This window comes from Haliotis cracherodii, unplaced genomic scaffold, assembly GCF_022045235.1.
Source record: "Haliotis cracherodii isolate W230 unplaced genomic scaffold, xgHalCrac1.p SCAF_3, whole genome shotgun sequence".
In the NCBI taxonomy this organism is placed as follows: Eukaryota; Metazoa; Mollusca; class Gastropoda; order Lepetellida; family Haliotidae; genus Haliotis; species Haliotis cracherodii.
In genome coordinates, this window is record NW_027266286.1 from 12,417,958 (window position 1) to 12,433,238 (window position 15,281).

Genomic DNA, 15,281 nt, shown 5'->3' on the forward strand with positions numbered 1-15,281 from the left:
GGTGATGTGACTGTTAACGGTCTAGCGCCTCGCAGGCAGCTTAAGTTGTATACTCCCTAGGGAGTGGAGAATGACAAATTGAGTGCACACTGTTCCATTGAACGGGGTAATAATGGTACGCCCATTGATCATGCCTATGAATAATGATTATGATTATTATGATTATTATTTAAGTCGAAAAAAATACCTTTTCACTCATTTAACGATAATTATTGCCTTTTCATGCCAGAGAACCTCAATTTGTATGTGTAATAAAGAACTTGTTGTCTGTCGTTTGAACACATCTATTTTATTTTCAATATTTCTGCTTTCCGTTTGACATTTCCGGTGCGGCAAATATATATATAGTCTCTAACATACGTACCTTGCTTATCCGGACTATTTGACCGGGAACAGTGCCGTTCAGATTAACGGGGTTTTGCTGTATGTACGAGCATGACGAACGCATACACCCATCTCGCAATAACATATTATAAGATAAATATTTTACTCAACAGCATCCTGTATAGATGGATGAGCCCTGCATCACTTCGGTATTTCCTCCCACATTAAGCTGACATGCCGTGATATAACTGGAATAATGTTTAAACCGGCGTTAAAACCAACTTACTCACTCACACACTGTCAATCTGGTAAATCAGGTGACTCGGAGATTGTCACTTGACGCGTGTATGGGTGAGTGAAGGAGTGAGTTGGTTTAACGCCGCTTTTAACAGTATTCCAGTTATTTCGCGGCGTGTCAGCTTAATGTGGGAGGAAAGCCCGAAGTGATGCAGGTCTCAGACGTTTACCACTTCGGTGAAACCCACGAGCACGGGTATGGTGCTGACAAACCTAGAAACATAATCGGGGTGACCCGGGATTGGGACCCACAATCATAGGTTTCTGGCGTGCCCAAGGGACGCAACTCTGCACAGCGAATCGCGGCGCCTTAGACGACTGGGCCACCCGTGCCCCCTGACGCGTGTATGGGACATATGGAGCTCTGAAGCTGAAACACCCTTTGAACGCAATATTAACCATCACAGTTTCTTTTCTTTTCATCAATCAACCACTCTCTCTTATTACCCGAAAGTTTGAAAATGAAACAAAGTTGACGAGCTGACAAACTGGCAAATTTAAATAGCCAGCCGTTATTGGGAAACTGTTGAAATGATAATTTACTCTATGCAACTCAACCAAGAACCGATGGCTTGTTTTGTTTCGCATTGACTGTATACATTCTGTTTTAGTGTGTGGACCGCCTCCGTGGTCTAGTGGTAGAGCGTCCGCCCGGAGAGCGGAAGGTCCGGGGTTTGATCCCCGGCCGTGTTATGTTAAAAGATGGTTCTTGTTTTACCCTGTCTGGCGCTCGGCACTTAGGGGCTAAAACAAGGACTGGTCGGCTCGGATTCAGTATACTGTGTCTGAGTGGGGTATTCATGTTAAACTGCGACATGGTATCTCAGTAAGGGTATCTTCCCAAAACGTAGACCTGCCAAAACGCAGACCCGTTAAAACAACACTCGTTATGGCTGTAATAAGTACCCTGTACCCTTGATTTAGTAAAATGGTATCAACCATGTAACAAGAAAGAAAGCTGGGTAGATTTATAATCGGCATCAGTCTGGACTAGTACAAACAGCCACACACACACACGCATATGCATGCACGAAGCATATAAGTGCAATTATCTTGAACGCGACGTTAAACCCCATTTCACTGCACCTTGTAACGAGTTTAAAAGTAAATTGTAGAAACTAAACTGTGTAAATGTCCTGACTAAATTATAAATTTAAGCCTATCAATATATTAATATAAAACCAACCGGTTCCCACATTCAGTGCTTTACCTTTGGGCCAAGTTATGTCACATTTGGGCAAACCCTGCCATCAATCATAGCCTGTTAAATAGGCGGACACCTTGAATTGCGTCAGGATAGAAATCTGCCCCTTGGAATCAATTAGACGATAAACAACTTGTTGACCGTTACACCTCAGTGTTGTATTATTTGCCTTTTCCAAAGATGTGTATTGAATCACATGTTCATTTCTCCTTACGCCATCCAGTTACATAGCCTCCAGCGGTGGGAGCGTGTGTGTATAGCGTGTTGATTTCACACATGCCTCTCTCTCTACAAACACGGAAGAGGAAGAAATAGGTACGATTGTAACTTAAAGTGTTTGTCGTCTCCCGAACAAAGGAACTAATTGAAGTAACAGTTAATGAACAAGAGTGTAGAGATGGACGTACACCTGTATAGCCAGCCCGTGAGGCAAACTGATCATAGGTATAGCCAGGGAAGATTTCTGTATCAACGTACCGGGTAACCTCTTGAACTTTGAACTCAGTAGAAAGGTGGATCAAAGTGCCGCCGTTTGTCAAGCCGTTGTTGGATGCAGTAGTAATGTACATCTGCTTTCGTCAGAGTTGGCTCTGCGTGTGTTCTGCTTCCCTGACACTGTTATCTATATATATTTACTTTGAAATATCATTTGTACTTTAATTAAACAGTTACGTGTTTTAAAATAGTAGTCGTGAAAAGGTTGCCATACTGCCTTGTGTCATCCATTGAAACGAAAAATGTATTAAAGGTGGACGTCTTATATGCCGTTTCCTGCCGTTCGATCGAACAGCAATTGACTGCCTCAAAAGGTTTTTGAGACACAAACTGTTCGAACAAATACAATAAGAAAGATGCAGGCATGTTCAAAGATTGGACTTTTTAGGCCGAAATAACGAAATAAGACACGGATAATTAGTTACCTCCTTTGAAATATGGCCCAAAAAATCATATACAAGATAGTTTAGTTTAATTTCGTCCCAGTCTTACCCATAAACAGTTCATTCACGTGACATAATTTATATGTATTTTCTTAAACCGATTTAGGGTTACAGCATGTTCAGTTTGGTCCAATTAAACCCTTTACTTTGTTGAAATGGAGAAAAAAAACCATTTTTCATGAGAGTATTTTGTTTCAACAAGTCCATTTTGACAATAGTATCACTAAAGGTTGAAAACTATGGCGGTGTGAAACGTGAGCGACACACTGCCCCATGAACAGGCCCGAGTTGTCCCCCTTTCTCGAAGGCGCTCTCAGCGTGGCTGACCTGACGTAACTTGAATCTAATGTAACAACAAGTTCCAGTGGCGAAGCTACTACGCAACGCACAAAGCTAGTGCTTACACTTTAAAATCGTCACAAAAAAAAGATAGTAAAATTAAACATTTTTAACTGAAGTGTGTTCGTCTTTCAGCCGTTTGTCAAAGCTGCATTATCTTTTGCTAATTTACAAGTTGACATAGCCTTGCTCCAAGGCTGTACTTAAAGAAAATTCCATGGATGTGTAGTAATTCTATCCTCCTAATAGGCAAGTTTAGATATGTTTCCAATCTCTTTTTGGGACAAATTGTTGATTATTTACTTAATCTAGAAATGAATTAAACGGATGATTATTGCCTTGAATAGTTGATGAGTTGGTTCGATATTGTTGTGTTTGCTGGAAGGTTTTGAGGATATCTGGGTTTGATCACAATGATGAAACCGTTTTACATTTACAGTGTGTTATGCACCGAGCGTGGAAGGCAGATCTTTGTGATATATCTGTTTGAGATATATTGTATAAAGGCCTGCTGTGGTTTGGTTTGTATTTGACAAGCGTTATAAATGTTTAAGAAACAAAATGTAATTAACAGGTTTGGTTGCATTATAATTGCCCCAAGCTACGTTATAACTGGAATACTGGTAAAAGCGGCGTGAAACCCAACTCACTCACTCACTCACTCACTCATTCACATTATCAGCCAAATATTTATTTCAGTGGAATCTGCTGTCTTATTTCCTTTTATTCTCTTCAACGTAAACACACATTGCCATCATTGCCTTGAGGCATTTGTCAAACGCTGTTGCCAAGATTCAAGCTTTCTAAATGATCAGGAATAATTTATTCTTACAATAAAGTTTCCATTCTGAAGAAGAGTGCGTGAGTTTGGTTTAACGCCGCTTTTAACAGTGTTCCAGTTACATCACGGCGTGTCAGCTTAATGTGGGAGGAAAGCCCGAAGTGATGCAGGTCTCAGACGTTTACCACTTCGGTTAAACCCACGAGCACGGGTATGGTGCTGACAAACCTAGAAACATAATCGGCGTGAACCGGGATTCGGACCCACAATCATAGGTTTCTGGCGTGTCCAAGGGACGCAACTCTGCCAAGCGAATCGCGGCGCCTTAGGCGACTGGGCCACCCGTGCCTCCCATTCTGAAGAAGAATGTATATATACGTGCTTAAATGTTTATCATTTAAAGGATACTTTTGATATTGTCTGTAATCGAATTATTTGAAGATTATAATACATATATTGTTTATTGTTCTGTTTTGTTTTGATTTGTTTTTGTTTTTTTGTTTAACGCCGCACTCAGCAATATTCTAGCTTTATGACGCTGGTCTGTAAATATTCGAGTCTGGACCAGACAATCCAGTGTTTGACATCATGAGCATCGATCCACGCAGTTGGGATCGATAACATGCATCTACCAAGTCAGCAAGCCTGACCACCCGATCCCGTTTGTCGCCTCTTACGGACAAGCATAGTCGCCTTTTATGGCAAGTATGGGTTGCTGAAGACCTAACCTACCCCTGATCTTCACGTTTATTGTTCTGAAAGAGAAAATATATTATATGATATTAGTATATCATTTTGATAATTATTTATTCAGCGTGTGGAATTTCACATCATCTCGTGTGACTGAAACATGGTACTTGTCACAAACTGAATCAAAGGTTTGTAAATAAACAAAAAAGGATAACACTGAAACTGCTGACATGATTATTGTAATAAAATGATTATCTGATAGCCAAAAAATGACACACCATTTTTTATAGGTATATAGATTTTGTCAGTTCAAAAACTAAAACCGATCTGGATCTATCGTCCTTCGTTCTGAAAACACCAGGGCCTTTTAAACAAGACGCTGAACTAGTGTGAACCGACAGGTACAGGTCTTCTGTATCGTCTCTGATACCTCTTGATGGCGACTTTAAACACTTAACCTCACCTCAACTGTTTGTAAAAATGATAAAGTATTGGAAGAGTCTGTTATACCAAGACAGCGTCTGCTCGGAGAGCGGAAGGTTCGTGGTTCGATCCCCGACTCTCAGCATTAAAGGGCTTAAAATGGTCGGTTCGGAGTCAGCACACTCTGGTCAGTGGTCAAGCACTGTAAAATCGGCATTAGTCCAAACTAGTACACGCACGCACGCACGCATGCACAGGCAGAGACCATTAAATAGATTTAGTTTATGACTCAGGTCAAGAGCTCAAAACCAACGAAGCACCAAGGTTGCATGAAGCGCACGTAAAATCTTCACAACGACCCACATTACACAAGCTGGTCCATGACAAGTCACGTGACGGGACTAGAAACAAGAACACGTGTGCGGGGTTTAGCAAGTGGAACGGAGCGTTCGGAAACATGGCGAATACGCCCAGAGTGTTTAATATTGTGGTCATCGGCGTGGGGATTGCCGGGAGGGTGAGAATCCGAGATCTGAAGGAGGTTGAGGCTGCAGGAAAAGGTCTCGCACTTACTGGATTTGTTTCAAGGTAAGCCCCGTCTTCGGCTCTGTCAATGAATAACTACCATATCCCCGGTCTGATCTTGTCCGCTACACCGGGTTGATGTGAAACAATGTGAGTGAGTGTGTTTATGCTTTACGTCACATCGGCAATATTTCAGCCATATCACCTACGTGTTCTCTGTCCATCGTGTTGTGACAGCATCATCCCTTTGTTGTCAACACTTACCAATGTTATCCCACTCATGTATGCAATTGTTGTTACTGTTAATCCTCTACTGTTAATCCCCCACCTACTATATATATTCGGGCGGTCGGGTAGCCTAGTGGTTAAAGCGTTTGCTCGTCACGCCGAAGACCCGGGTTCGATTCCTGACATGGGTACAATGTGTGAAGCCCATTTCTGGTGACCCCCGCCGTGATATTGCTGGAATATTGCTAAAAACGGCGTAAAACCATACCCACTCACTCACTATATATATTCTGTACAAAATCCCTTAGCCAGTCTTGCTTGACAACGGTATAAGGATCTATACCGAAACGTCGCTTTGTACAGTATTAAAGAAGTTGTTATCCATAAAATTGTGTCTACCTTATCATATCGTGACGATGAAACATAGTGGAGTGCATAGCGGAGCATATGATAAATAGATGTTCATATAACTGTATGGCGTACTCGTTTAAAATAGTTTGATTGAGTGAGTGAGTTGGGTTTAACGCCGCTTTTAACAGTGTTCCAGTTATATCACGGCGTGTCAGCTTAATGTGGGAGGAAAGCCCGAAGTGATGCAGGTCTCAGATGATTACCACTTCGGTGAAACCCACGAGCACGGGTATGGTGCTGACAAACCTAGAAACATAATCGGGGTGAACCGGGATTCGAACCCACAATCATAGGTTTCTGGAGTGCCCAAGGGACGCAATTCTACACAGCGAATCGCGGCGCCTTAGGCGACTGGGCCACCCGTGCCCCCAGAATAATTTGAAGAAACGTTTATGGCGTATGGACGTGAGACGCGTCACACATATACATCATACATTGCTTACATTTGAAATGTTACACTTACAGATGGATTAGTTCCATGGTTTGCTGCTATTTTGAAGTCAATGTCCGGACGGTTCATACTGTGTACACATTGCCTTTGTGTAATTAGGGTGATGGATTGATGTACGTAATAAAATTTGATCTTGCAGAAAAAAAAGAAGTGAATTTTGAATATCTTTAATTAAATTTGTAGGACTTGAAATTTTCCTTGAATGTACTACATCAGATGTTTGTTCGTTTGTTTGTTGTTTAACGCCGCACTCAGCACTATTCCAGCTATATGACGTTGGTCTGTAAATAATCGAGTCTGAAAAGACAATCCAGTGATTGACATCATGAGCATCGATCCATGCAGTTGGGGAAGATAGGCTTCTGACAGAATAATAATGTAGGGTTTTAGTTGGGTGAGTATTCAACGCCGCATAAGCAGCGGCGATCGGTGTTTAATAACTAAACGCCGCGGCTGTAGTAGTTCCCCGTGGGAATATGCATACATGTAGGCTTTGTTTGAGACTAGCTGCTGCATATCAAGTGTCAGTGATGCATGTTTTTGCTTATTGTCCTAATGTGGTACAGCTACCACTATTCAGTATGTCCCTTGTGCACACCAGGTGGGCACGGGTGGCCCAGTCGTCTAAGGCGCTGCGATTCGCTGTGCGGAGTTGCGTCCCTTGGGCACGCCAGAAACCTATGATTGTTGGTTCGAATCCCGGTTGGTCCCGATTATGTTTCTAGGTTTGTCAGCAACATACCCGTGCTCGTGGGTTTCACGGAAGTGGTAAACGTCTGAGACCTGCATCACTTCGAGCTTTCCTCCCACATTAAGCTGACACGCCGTGATATAACTGGAATAATGTTAACAGCGGCGTTAAACCCAACTCACTCACTTATGCACACCACGCTTAGTTTCTTTGTATATATGCAAATGTCTCTGGTGTATGTAATTAACTATTTAATAAAGTCAACTGAACTAATCTGTTGTATTTAGCTGTAATCTGAACGCAGTGACTAACTCTTTATTTGTAGCCATTAACCGTCATGTGGGGAAACATTGAATGTCTCTCTTGTATATGGGTCTCTCCGGGAAGAACATTTGTCTTTGGAGTGGTGAATAGGGACTGAGTGAATAGTGAGTGAGCGAATAGGGACTGAGTGAATAGTGAGTGAGCGTATAGGGAGTGAGTAAATAGGGAGTGAGCGAATAGGGAGTGAGTGAATAGTGTGAGAGAGCGAATAGGGACTGAGAGAATAGGGAGTGAGCGAACAGGGAGTGAGCGAAAAGGGAATGAGTGAATAGGGAGTGAGAGAATAGGGAATGAGTGACTAGGGAGTGAGTGAATAGGGAATGAGTGAATAGGGAGTGAGTGACTAGGGAGTGAGTGAATAGGGAGTTAGCGAATAGGAAGTGAGCGAATAGGGAATGCGTGAATAGGGAATGTGTGAATAGGGAATGAGTGAATAGGGAGGGAGTGAATAGAATAGAGTTAGAAAACCCCTGTAACAACTGACCCTCGATGCGCGTATCTCTCATGTATTTCACCAGTTCATTTTAGGTTGGGTGATTAATAAATTTTATTTACGTTTATTTTCTACAAGTTTTAGTTTTATGACAGTGTTTGTTTGTTTGTTGTTTAACGCCGCACTCAGCAATATTCCAGCTATATGACGGCGGTTTGTAAATAATCGAGTCTGGACCAGAAAATCCAGTGATTGACATCATGAGCATCGATTCACGCACTTGGGATACGATGACATGCATCAACCAAGTCAGCGAGCCTGACCACCCGATCCCGTTAGTCGCCTTTTCCGACAAGGATAGTCGGCTTTTAGGGCAAGCATTATCATTATTATTATTATTATTATTATCAGGCGCGCTCTTGATATTGACGGTGTACGACAACTGACCCTAGACGAAGCGCTGCAGTCCCCGGATGTAGATGGCGTGGCGGTGTGCACAGAGCCCGGATCACACGAGGACACCGTGCAGTGAGATGGCTGTCTTCGTTCGATGCTTCAATGTGGTTCAGTTTGAACATTTAGATACATCTATATATTCTGAAATGCATTGACAGAGAACGAGTCAAAATGGAAAACCTATGTTTGGAATGAAATGTCTTATACACTCCCACGATAATACTACACCTGTGTTATACCCACACAGTCTACTCAGTAACATTTACTCATTGACCTGGGTGCCACAGCACAAAGCGATCTCAGCGCTGAGGTGATTGTAACTCTCATACCATAACACTGACTTACGGCAGCCCTTGAGCTAAGGTTATTTTGTACAACGGGGCCCTAAAGCATCCCTTTTTCATCCGCAAGTATGAGTATATTTTTTTGGTGTATATGTAATACATTACATAATAATCCGTTATTTATATGTAAATGGGTGAACTACAAGTATAAGTTACAGTATTATGCTGCTAATAGAGTAGAGTATCACCAGGCCATCTACACTTCTGAATACATAAGCACATGACTCGTCGATAAATAGTCAGTTTGTAATAACGGAAAGGTCACCAGGTGGTGCATGCTTAACATGATGGCAGGTTTTCCCCTATCTTCCCGAGGCAAGAGAGTTAAATGACTTTAAAAGTCCAGTTTCCACCCTTGCCGAACTAGGCTTGTATTCCTGGGCTCGATCGTAGCGCCACCAGTGGATATTACGAGTTGTGTCCCTTCTTAGCCTCTCCTATTGACCAATCAGATTCCACCTCTCGTATGACTTTTTGTTTAAAACAAAACAACGGCGCCAGTCAAGACGATCTGATCAATAACCAAGATCTATATTGTGATACAACGCGTCTTTCATCGCGAAGTGCATCACATCACGTGAGCACCTTGATTAAAAACATGAAAAGATTGGGGAAATATCTGTTGACAACGAGTTGGCGATGCACATGCTTTGCAAGTCCTGCAATCGACCGAAATCTGCACGACAGTTTTTGAACTGGATTTCGATTTCGTTGCGAGATTTTGATTGGACTATGCATATACCCATTCGTCCAGCCAAAATGTAACTCCATGATACCAGCGTAGTTCGGCAAGGGTGGAAACTGGACTTTTATAGTCAGTTAACTCTCTTGCTTTGGGAAGATGGTTGTGTAAGGTCACAAAGCTTCTGGATTTACTCCGTTTCTCACTGAAACTCAGTCCTTACAGACTAGCTGATAGTTATGGTGTATACTGATTTGCAGAAAGGCGCTGAATCACAATAAACACGTGCTGGTGGAATACCCAGTTGCTGCCAGTCCACAGACGGCCAGACAGTTGTATTCTCTAGCTGCAGAAAAGGGTGGGTATTTTATAGATGGCAACCACGTATGCTGACCACATATACCATGTTGCCAACCACGTATACTGACCACATACACCATGTAGCTAACGACGTATACTGACCACATATACCATGTTGCGAACCACGTATACTGACCACATATACCATGTTGCCAACCACGTATACTGACCACATACCATGTAGCTAACCACGTGTACTGACCACATATACCATGTTGCCAACCACGCATACTGACCACATATACCATGTTGCCAACCACGTATACTGACCACATACCATGTAGCTAACCACGTATACTGAGCACATATACCATGTAGCTAACCACGTATACTGACCACATATACCATGTTGCCAACCACGCATACTGACAACATATACCATGTTGCCAACCACGTATACTGACCACATACCATGTAGCTAACCACGTATACTGACCACATATACCATGTTGCCAACCACGTATACTGACCACATACCATGTAGCTAACGACGTATACTGAGCACATATACCATGTTGCCAACCACGCATACTGACCACATATACCATGTTGCCAACCACGTATACTGACCACATACCATGTAGCTAACCACGTATACTGACCACATATACCATGTTGCCAAGCACGTATACTGACAACATATACCATGTTGCCAAGCACGTATACTGACAACATATACCATGTTGCCAACCACGCATACTGACAACATATACCATGTTGCCAACCACGTATACTGACCACATACCATGTAGCTAACCACGTATACTGACCACATATACCATGTTGCCAAGCACGTATACTGACCACATATACCATGTTGCCAACCACGTATACTGACCACATACCATGTAGCTAACCACGTATACTGAGCACATATACCATGTTGCCAACCACGTATACTGACCACATATACCATGTTGCCAACCACGTATACTGACCACATACACCATGTAGCTAACCACGTATACTGACAACAGATACCATGTTGCCAACCACGTATACTGACCACATATACCATGTTGCCAACCACGCATACTGACAACAGATACCATGTTGGCAACCAGCAATACTTACTTCAAATATGTTGGCAAGCACCAATACTGACAACGAATACCATGTTGCCAACCACCAACACTGACAACAAATACCATGTTGCCAACCAGCAATACTGACCTCAAATACCATGTTGGAAACCACGATACTATGTTGTACTTTGATGTTGGCAGGGCTGGTGCTCCATGAAGAAAACATCGCTCTTCTAACAGAGGCCCACTCAAGACTGAAAGAGAAGGTGGCCACGTCCACATCGAGGCTCAAATCAGGGGAGATAATGCTGAGAGGTAAGTGTTTTAGAGATTACTGTTCCTTCAAGACAATCAACAGATTTTTTCAGCACATTTGTTCACGATCCCAGACAATCAGATGGTCGTTCCCTTTCTCTACAAGCTTACAGAGGTGAGGTGAGGTGAGGTGAGGTGAGGTGAGGTGAGGTGAGGTGAGGTGAGGTGAGGTGAGGTGAGGTGAGGTGAGGTGAGGTGAGGTGAAATGATGTTTAACGTTGCGTCCAAGATTATTGCACTAATGCATGTATAGCGACGGACATGCACTTGTGTGTGTGGCTACTTGTCCTAGTCCGGACTGATGCCGATTTTTGGTGCTAGCCCACTGAGATACCATGCCGCAGTTTAACATGTATACTCCACTCTTTTGGTACGACGCGGCCGGGGATCGAGCCCACGACCTACCGCTCTCCGGGCGGACGCTCTACCACTAGACCACAGATGCTGTCACAAGCTTTCAGAGGAGAAATACTTCGACCTGTTGAAGCGGTACGAGTGACTCAGCCTTTAGGGCGCCACAATTCGCTGTGGAGAGATGCGTCTTTCGGACGTAGGTTCGAATCCCCCATTCGCCCCTGATCATGTTTCTGTTTATCTGCACCATGCACATTCTTGTATGTTTTACGACAGAGTAAACATGTAACGCCTGCATCAACAGGGGCTTTCCGACCACAGGAAGCCGGCACTGTGTGATAGGGGCGTTAAGTGCTCACTCAATTACTTACAATCTGTCGTAGGCAACTACAACGGCTGGATAGAAGACTTCAGCAAGTCTGGCCTTCCTTTCACGACCTATGTAGCCGTTATACAGACTGTTATAGCAGTGTTTGGGAAGGTCACAGCGACCCACGCCGACATGCAGACCACGGAGAAGGGGTTTGTTGCCACTGGAGACGTGAAGACTGAAGCAGGGTATGTAGTTACATGGAGTGAGTGAGTGAGTTGGGTTTAACGCCGCTTTTAACATTATTCCAGTTATGTCACGGCGTGTCAGCTTAATGTGGGAGGAAAGCCCGAAGTGATGCAGGTCTCAGACGTTTACCACTTCGGTGAAACCCACGAGCACGGGTATGGTGCTGACAAACCTAGAAACATAATCGGGGCCAACCGGGATTCGAACCCACAATCATAGGTTTCTGGCGTGCCCAAGGGACGCAACTCTGCACAGCGAAACGCGGCGCCTTAGACGACTGGGTCACCCGTGCCCCCGTAGTTACATGGAGGTGGACTTGGTTGATGCATGTCTTCGAAAACCAATGATGTGGATCGATGCTCATGATGTCAATCTCTGGATTGTCTGGTCCAGACTCGATTATTTACAGACCGCCGTCATATAGCTGGAATATTTCTGAGTGCGGCGTTAAACAACAAACAAACAAACAACACGTGGAGGTAGAACTAGAATTAGTAGAACTCACGGGAGATGCGACATAATGGGACGTATTTGCATTGCTTGCCTTATCTTTGTGCGACATGGGTGTCGTTATACAAAACAACCTCAGCACTACGACTGTCGTTAGTGTATGTGATAGAACGATCACCTCAGCGTTAAGATCGCTTTATACAAAGGCACCCTGGCTTATAGCTACACCGAAATACTTACAGTAAAGTACGGTTATAACGAACTCAACGGGACTTCTAATTTTAGTTCGTTATAACCGTAGTTCGTTATAAGCATATATACAACATAACTACAGCAAATAGTCGGGACCAAAAAGTAAGTTCGTTATATCCGTCAGTTCGTTATAAGCGTGTTCGTTATAACCGTAGTTTACTGTACTTAGAAACTTGTGTCAAATTGAAACTGCCCCTGATCCTAAATATATAATAACCCCCTGTAAACGGTGTCACGGATAAGCCAGAGGAAGGAAATCAGAGAAGCAGCTCAAAAATAAAATCGGCAGTGTCCTTGATGAGGTCACATCGCCATGACGTCATATCAGGATTGACGTCCTATCACAATAGGGGCTTCTACCATAAGCTGGGCCCCGTCTTTCACACCACAGTATCAGTTGAGGACAGATTTCTACCATGTTTTATTTCGTTGTGAGTGATAGAGTCAGTGTGTTGTCTATTTCCTACAGTCACGCTTGTCATGTCTCCTTGTTTCTAGCTCAGTAATACGGCTGACGTCGGAGAGATACAAGGAAAAGGTGCCAAGGGTAAAAACTCTCAGATTTGAGTTTGAAGATGGCAGTGTGTTTGATACGGAGGGGGACAAACCACCCCAGTCAACTCTAGGGCGTGGCGAAACCCCAAAGACAGCAGCAGGGCAAGGGAATCAGAAAAAGAAAGGTGAAGTACCAGGTCTCGCATGATTTGGATGTTAATACGTTATATAGGCGTGTCGAAATAAAGTTGAACATTCTGATCGATATTAAGAAAAGATCAGTACCTGGTCTTGCAGTATTTGGATATTTATACATTATATAGGCGTGTCGAAATAAAGTTGAACATTCTAATCGATATTAAGAAAGTAGCCCTTCCAGGTTTTGTAGTATTTGGATGCTTGTACATTATAAAAATAAAGTTGAACTTTCTTATCGATATTAAGTTTTAGGTAAAGATGTTACTGTGTTGGGTTTCACGTGAAGACATGGGTTGACAGCATCGGCACATTAACATACGATCCTCTGAAGTCGGCTTTCATCAAAATATTGATACAATTGGTACTATTCTGTTTTTGAATTCCCACGTGTCATTGTTATTATTTTACACTACATGAATCCCATATTTCAGGTTTATTCATGCAAGATCTGGTATTATTCTTAGAGAAGCTTCAAGGTCAAAGGCCAAGGTCAGAAGGATCTGAATTATCAGTGGATGCTCTGGAGGTGGCGGTTGGACTCAACTCACTCATCGCTGCTACAACGTGAAGATAACACCGAGAAAGATTTAGGCGCAGTGTCAAACGGAACAGAAGCCGCATCAAGCGCACTTACATTTACACGCCCTTTCAAGTAATATTTCAATAATCATGTACTGTCTTGACAGTTTAGTTTTCTTTTGATAGTCAGGAAGAAATTGTTTCTTTGTTTGGGTTTGGTTTAGTAGTTTAGCCGTCATATAACTGAAAATATTGTTCAAAGCAGGTGTTGAACCAAACTCACTCCTTTACTCACGTAAAACTGTAATTGAGTATCGTTAGCCTGGCGGCTTAATGTGGGAGGTAAGGCCCAAGTGACACAGGTTTACCCCTTTGGTTTTGTTTTGTTTTGTTTTGTTTTGTTTGTTGTTTAACGTCGCACTCAGCAATATTCAAGCTATACGACGGGAATGAGTGAATAGGGAGTGAGCCAAAAGGGAGTGAGTGAGTGAATAGGGACTGAGTGAATAGGGACTGAGTGAATAGGGAGTGAGCGAATAGGGAGTGAGTGAGTGAATAGGGAATGAGTGAATAGGGAATGCGTGAACAGGGAGGGAGTGAATAGAATAGAGTTAGTAAACCCCTGTAACAACTGACCCTCGATGCGCGTATCTCTCATGTATTTCACCAGTTCGTTTTAGGTTGGGTGATTAATAAATTTTATTGATGTGTATTTTCTACACATTTTAGTTTTATGACAGTGTTTGATTGTTTGTTGTTTAACGCCGCACTCAGCAATATTCCAGCTATATGACGGCGGTCTGTAAATATTCGAGTCTGGACCAGACAATTTAGTGATTTACATCATGAGCATCGATCCACGCAATTGAGATACGATGACATGCATCAACCAAGTCAGCGAGTCTGGCCACCCGATCCCGTTAGTCGCCTCTTACGACAAGCATAGTCGCCTCTTACAGCAAACATGCATGGGTTGCTGAAGACCTATTCTCTCTTCACGGATCTCAATACTGATGAAACAATGTATGTATGTGTCCTAGCGGCCGATTTGGGACAACCTTTGTCTGAATGAACATTTGATTCCAAAGGCTAATTCACGTGTATCCATGACAGGATCACTCAATTGCAATTACTTATAAGCAGCTAATCCCAATTATTACCCCAACCCCCCACCCCCCACCATTTGACTGCCAACCATCCTGAACGAGCTGTT

The 15,281-nt window shown here is 43.0% G+C and overlaps 1 protein-coding gene across 2 annotated transcripts; it reads left to right on the plus strand.

Moving 5' to 3' along the window:
• Positions 1–5,411: 5,411 nt before the first annotated feature.
• On the plus strand, positions 5,412–14,543 carry LOC139474362 (biliverdin reductase A-like). 2 transcript variants are annotated; one of them, XM_071257348.1, is made up of 7 exons: positions 5,412–5,584; positions 8,471–8,587; positions 9,802–9,899; positions 11,128–11,241; positions 11,979–12,153; positions 13,355–13,536; positions 13,981–14,543. In XM_071257348.1, exons 1-7 carry the CDS (start codon positions 5,454–5,456, stop codon positions 14,115–14,117), a joined length of 954 nt encoding a protein of 317 aa, XP_071113449.1. In that variant the 5' UTR covers positions 5,412–5,453; the 3' UTR covers positions 14,118–14,543. The 2 variants fall into 2 exon arrangements, with proteins under 2 accessions (XP_071113449.1, XP_071113450.1); XM_071257349.1 differs by lacking the exon at positions 8,471–8,587.
• The last annotated feature ends 738 nt before the right edge of the window (positions 14,544–15,281 follow it).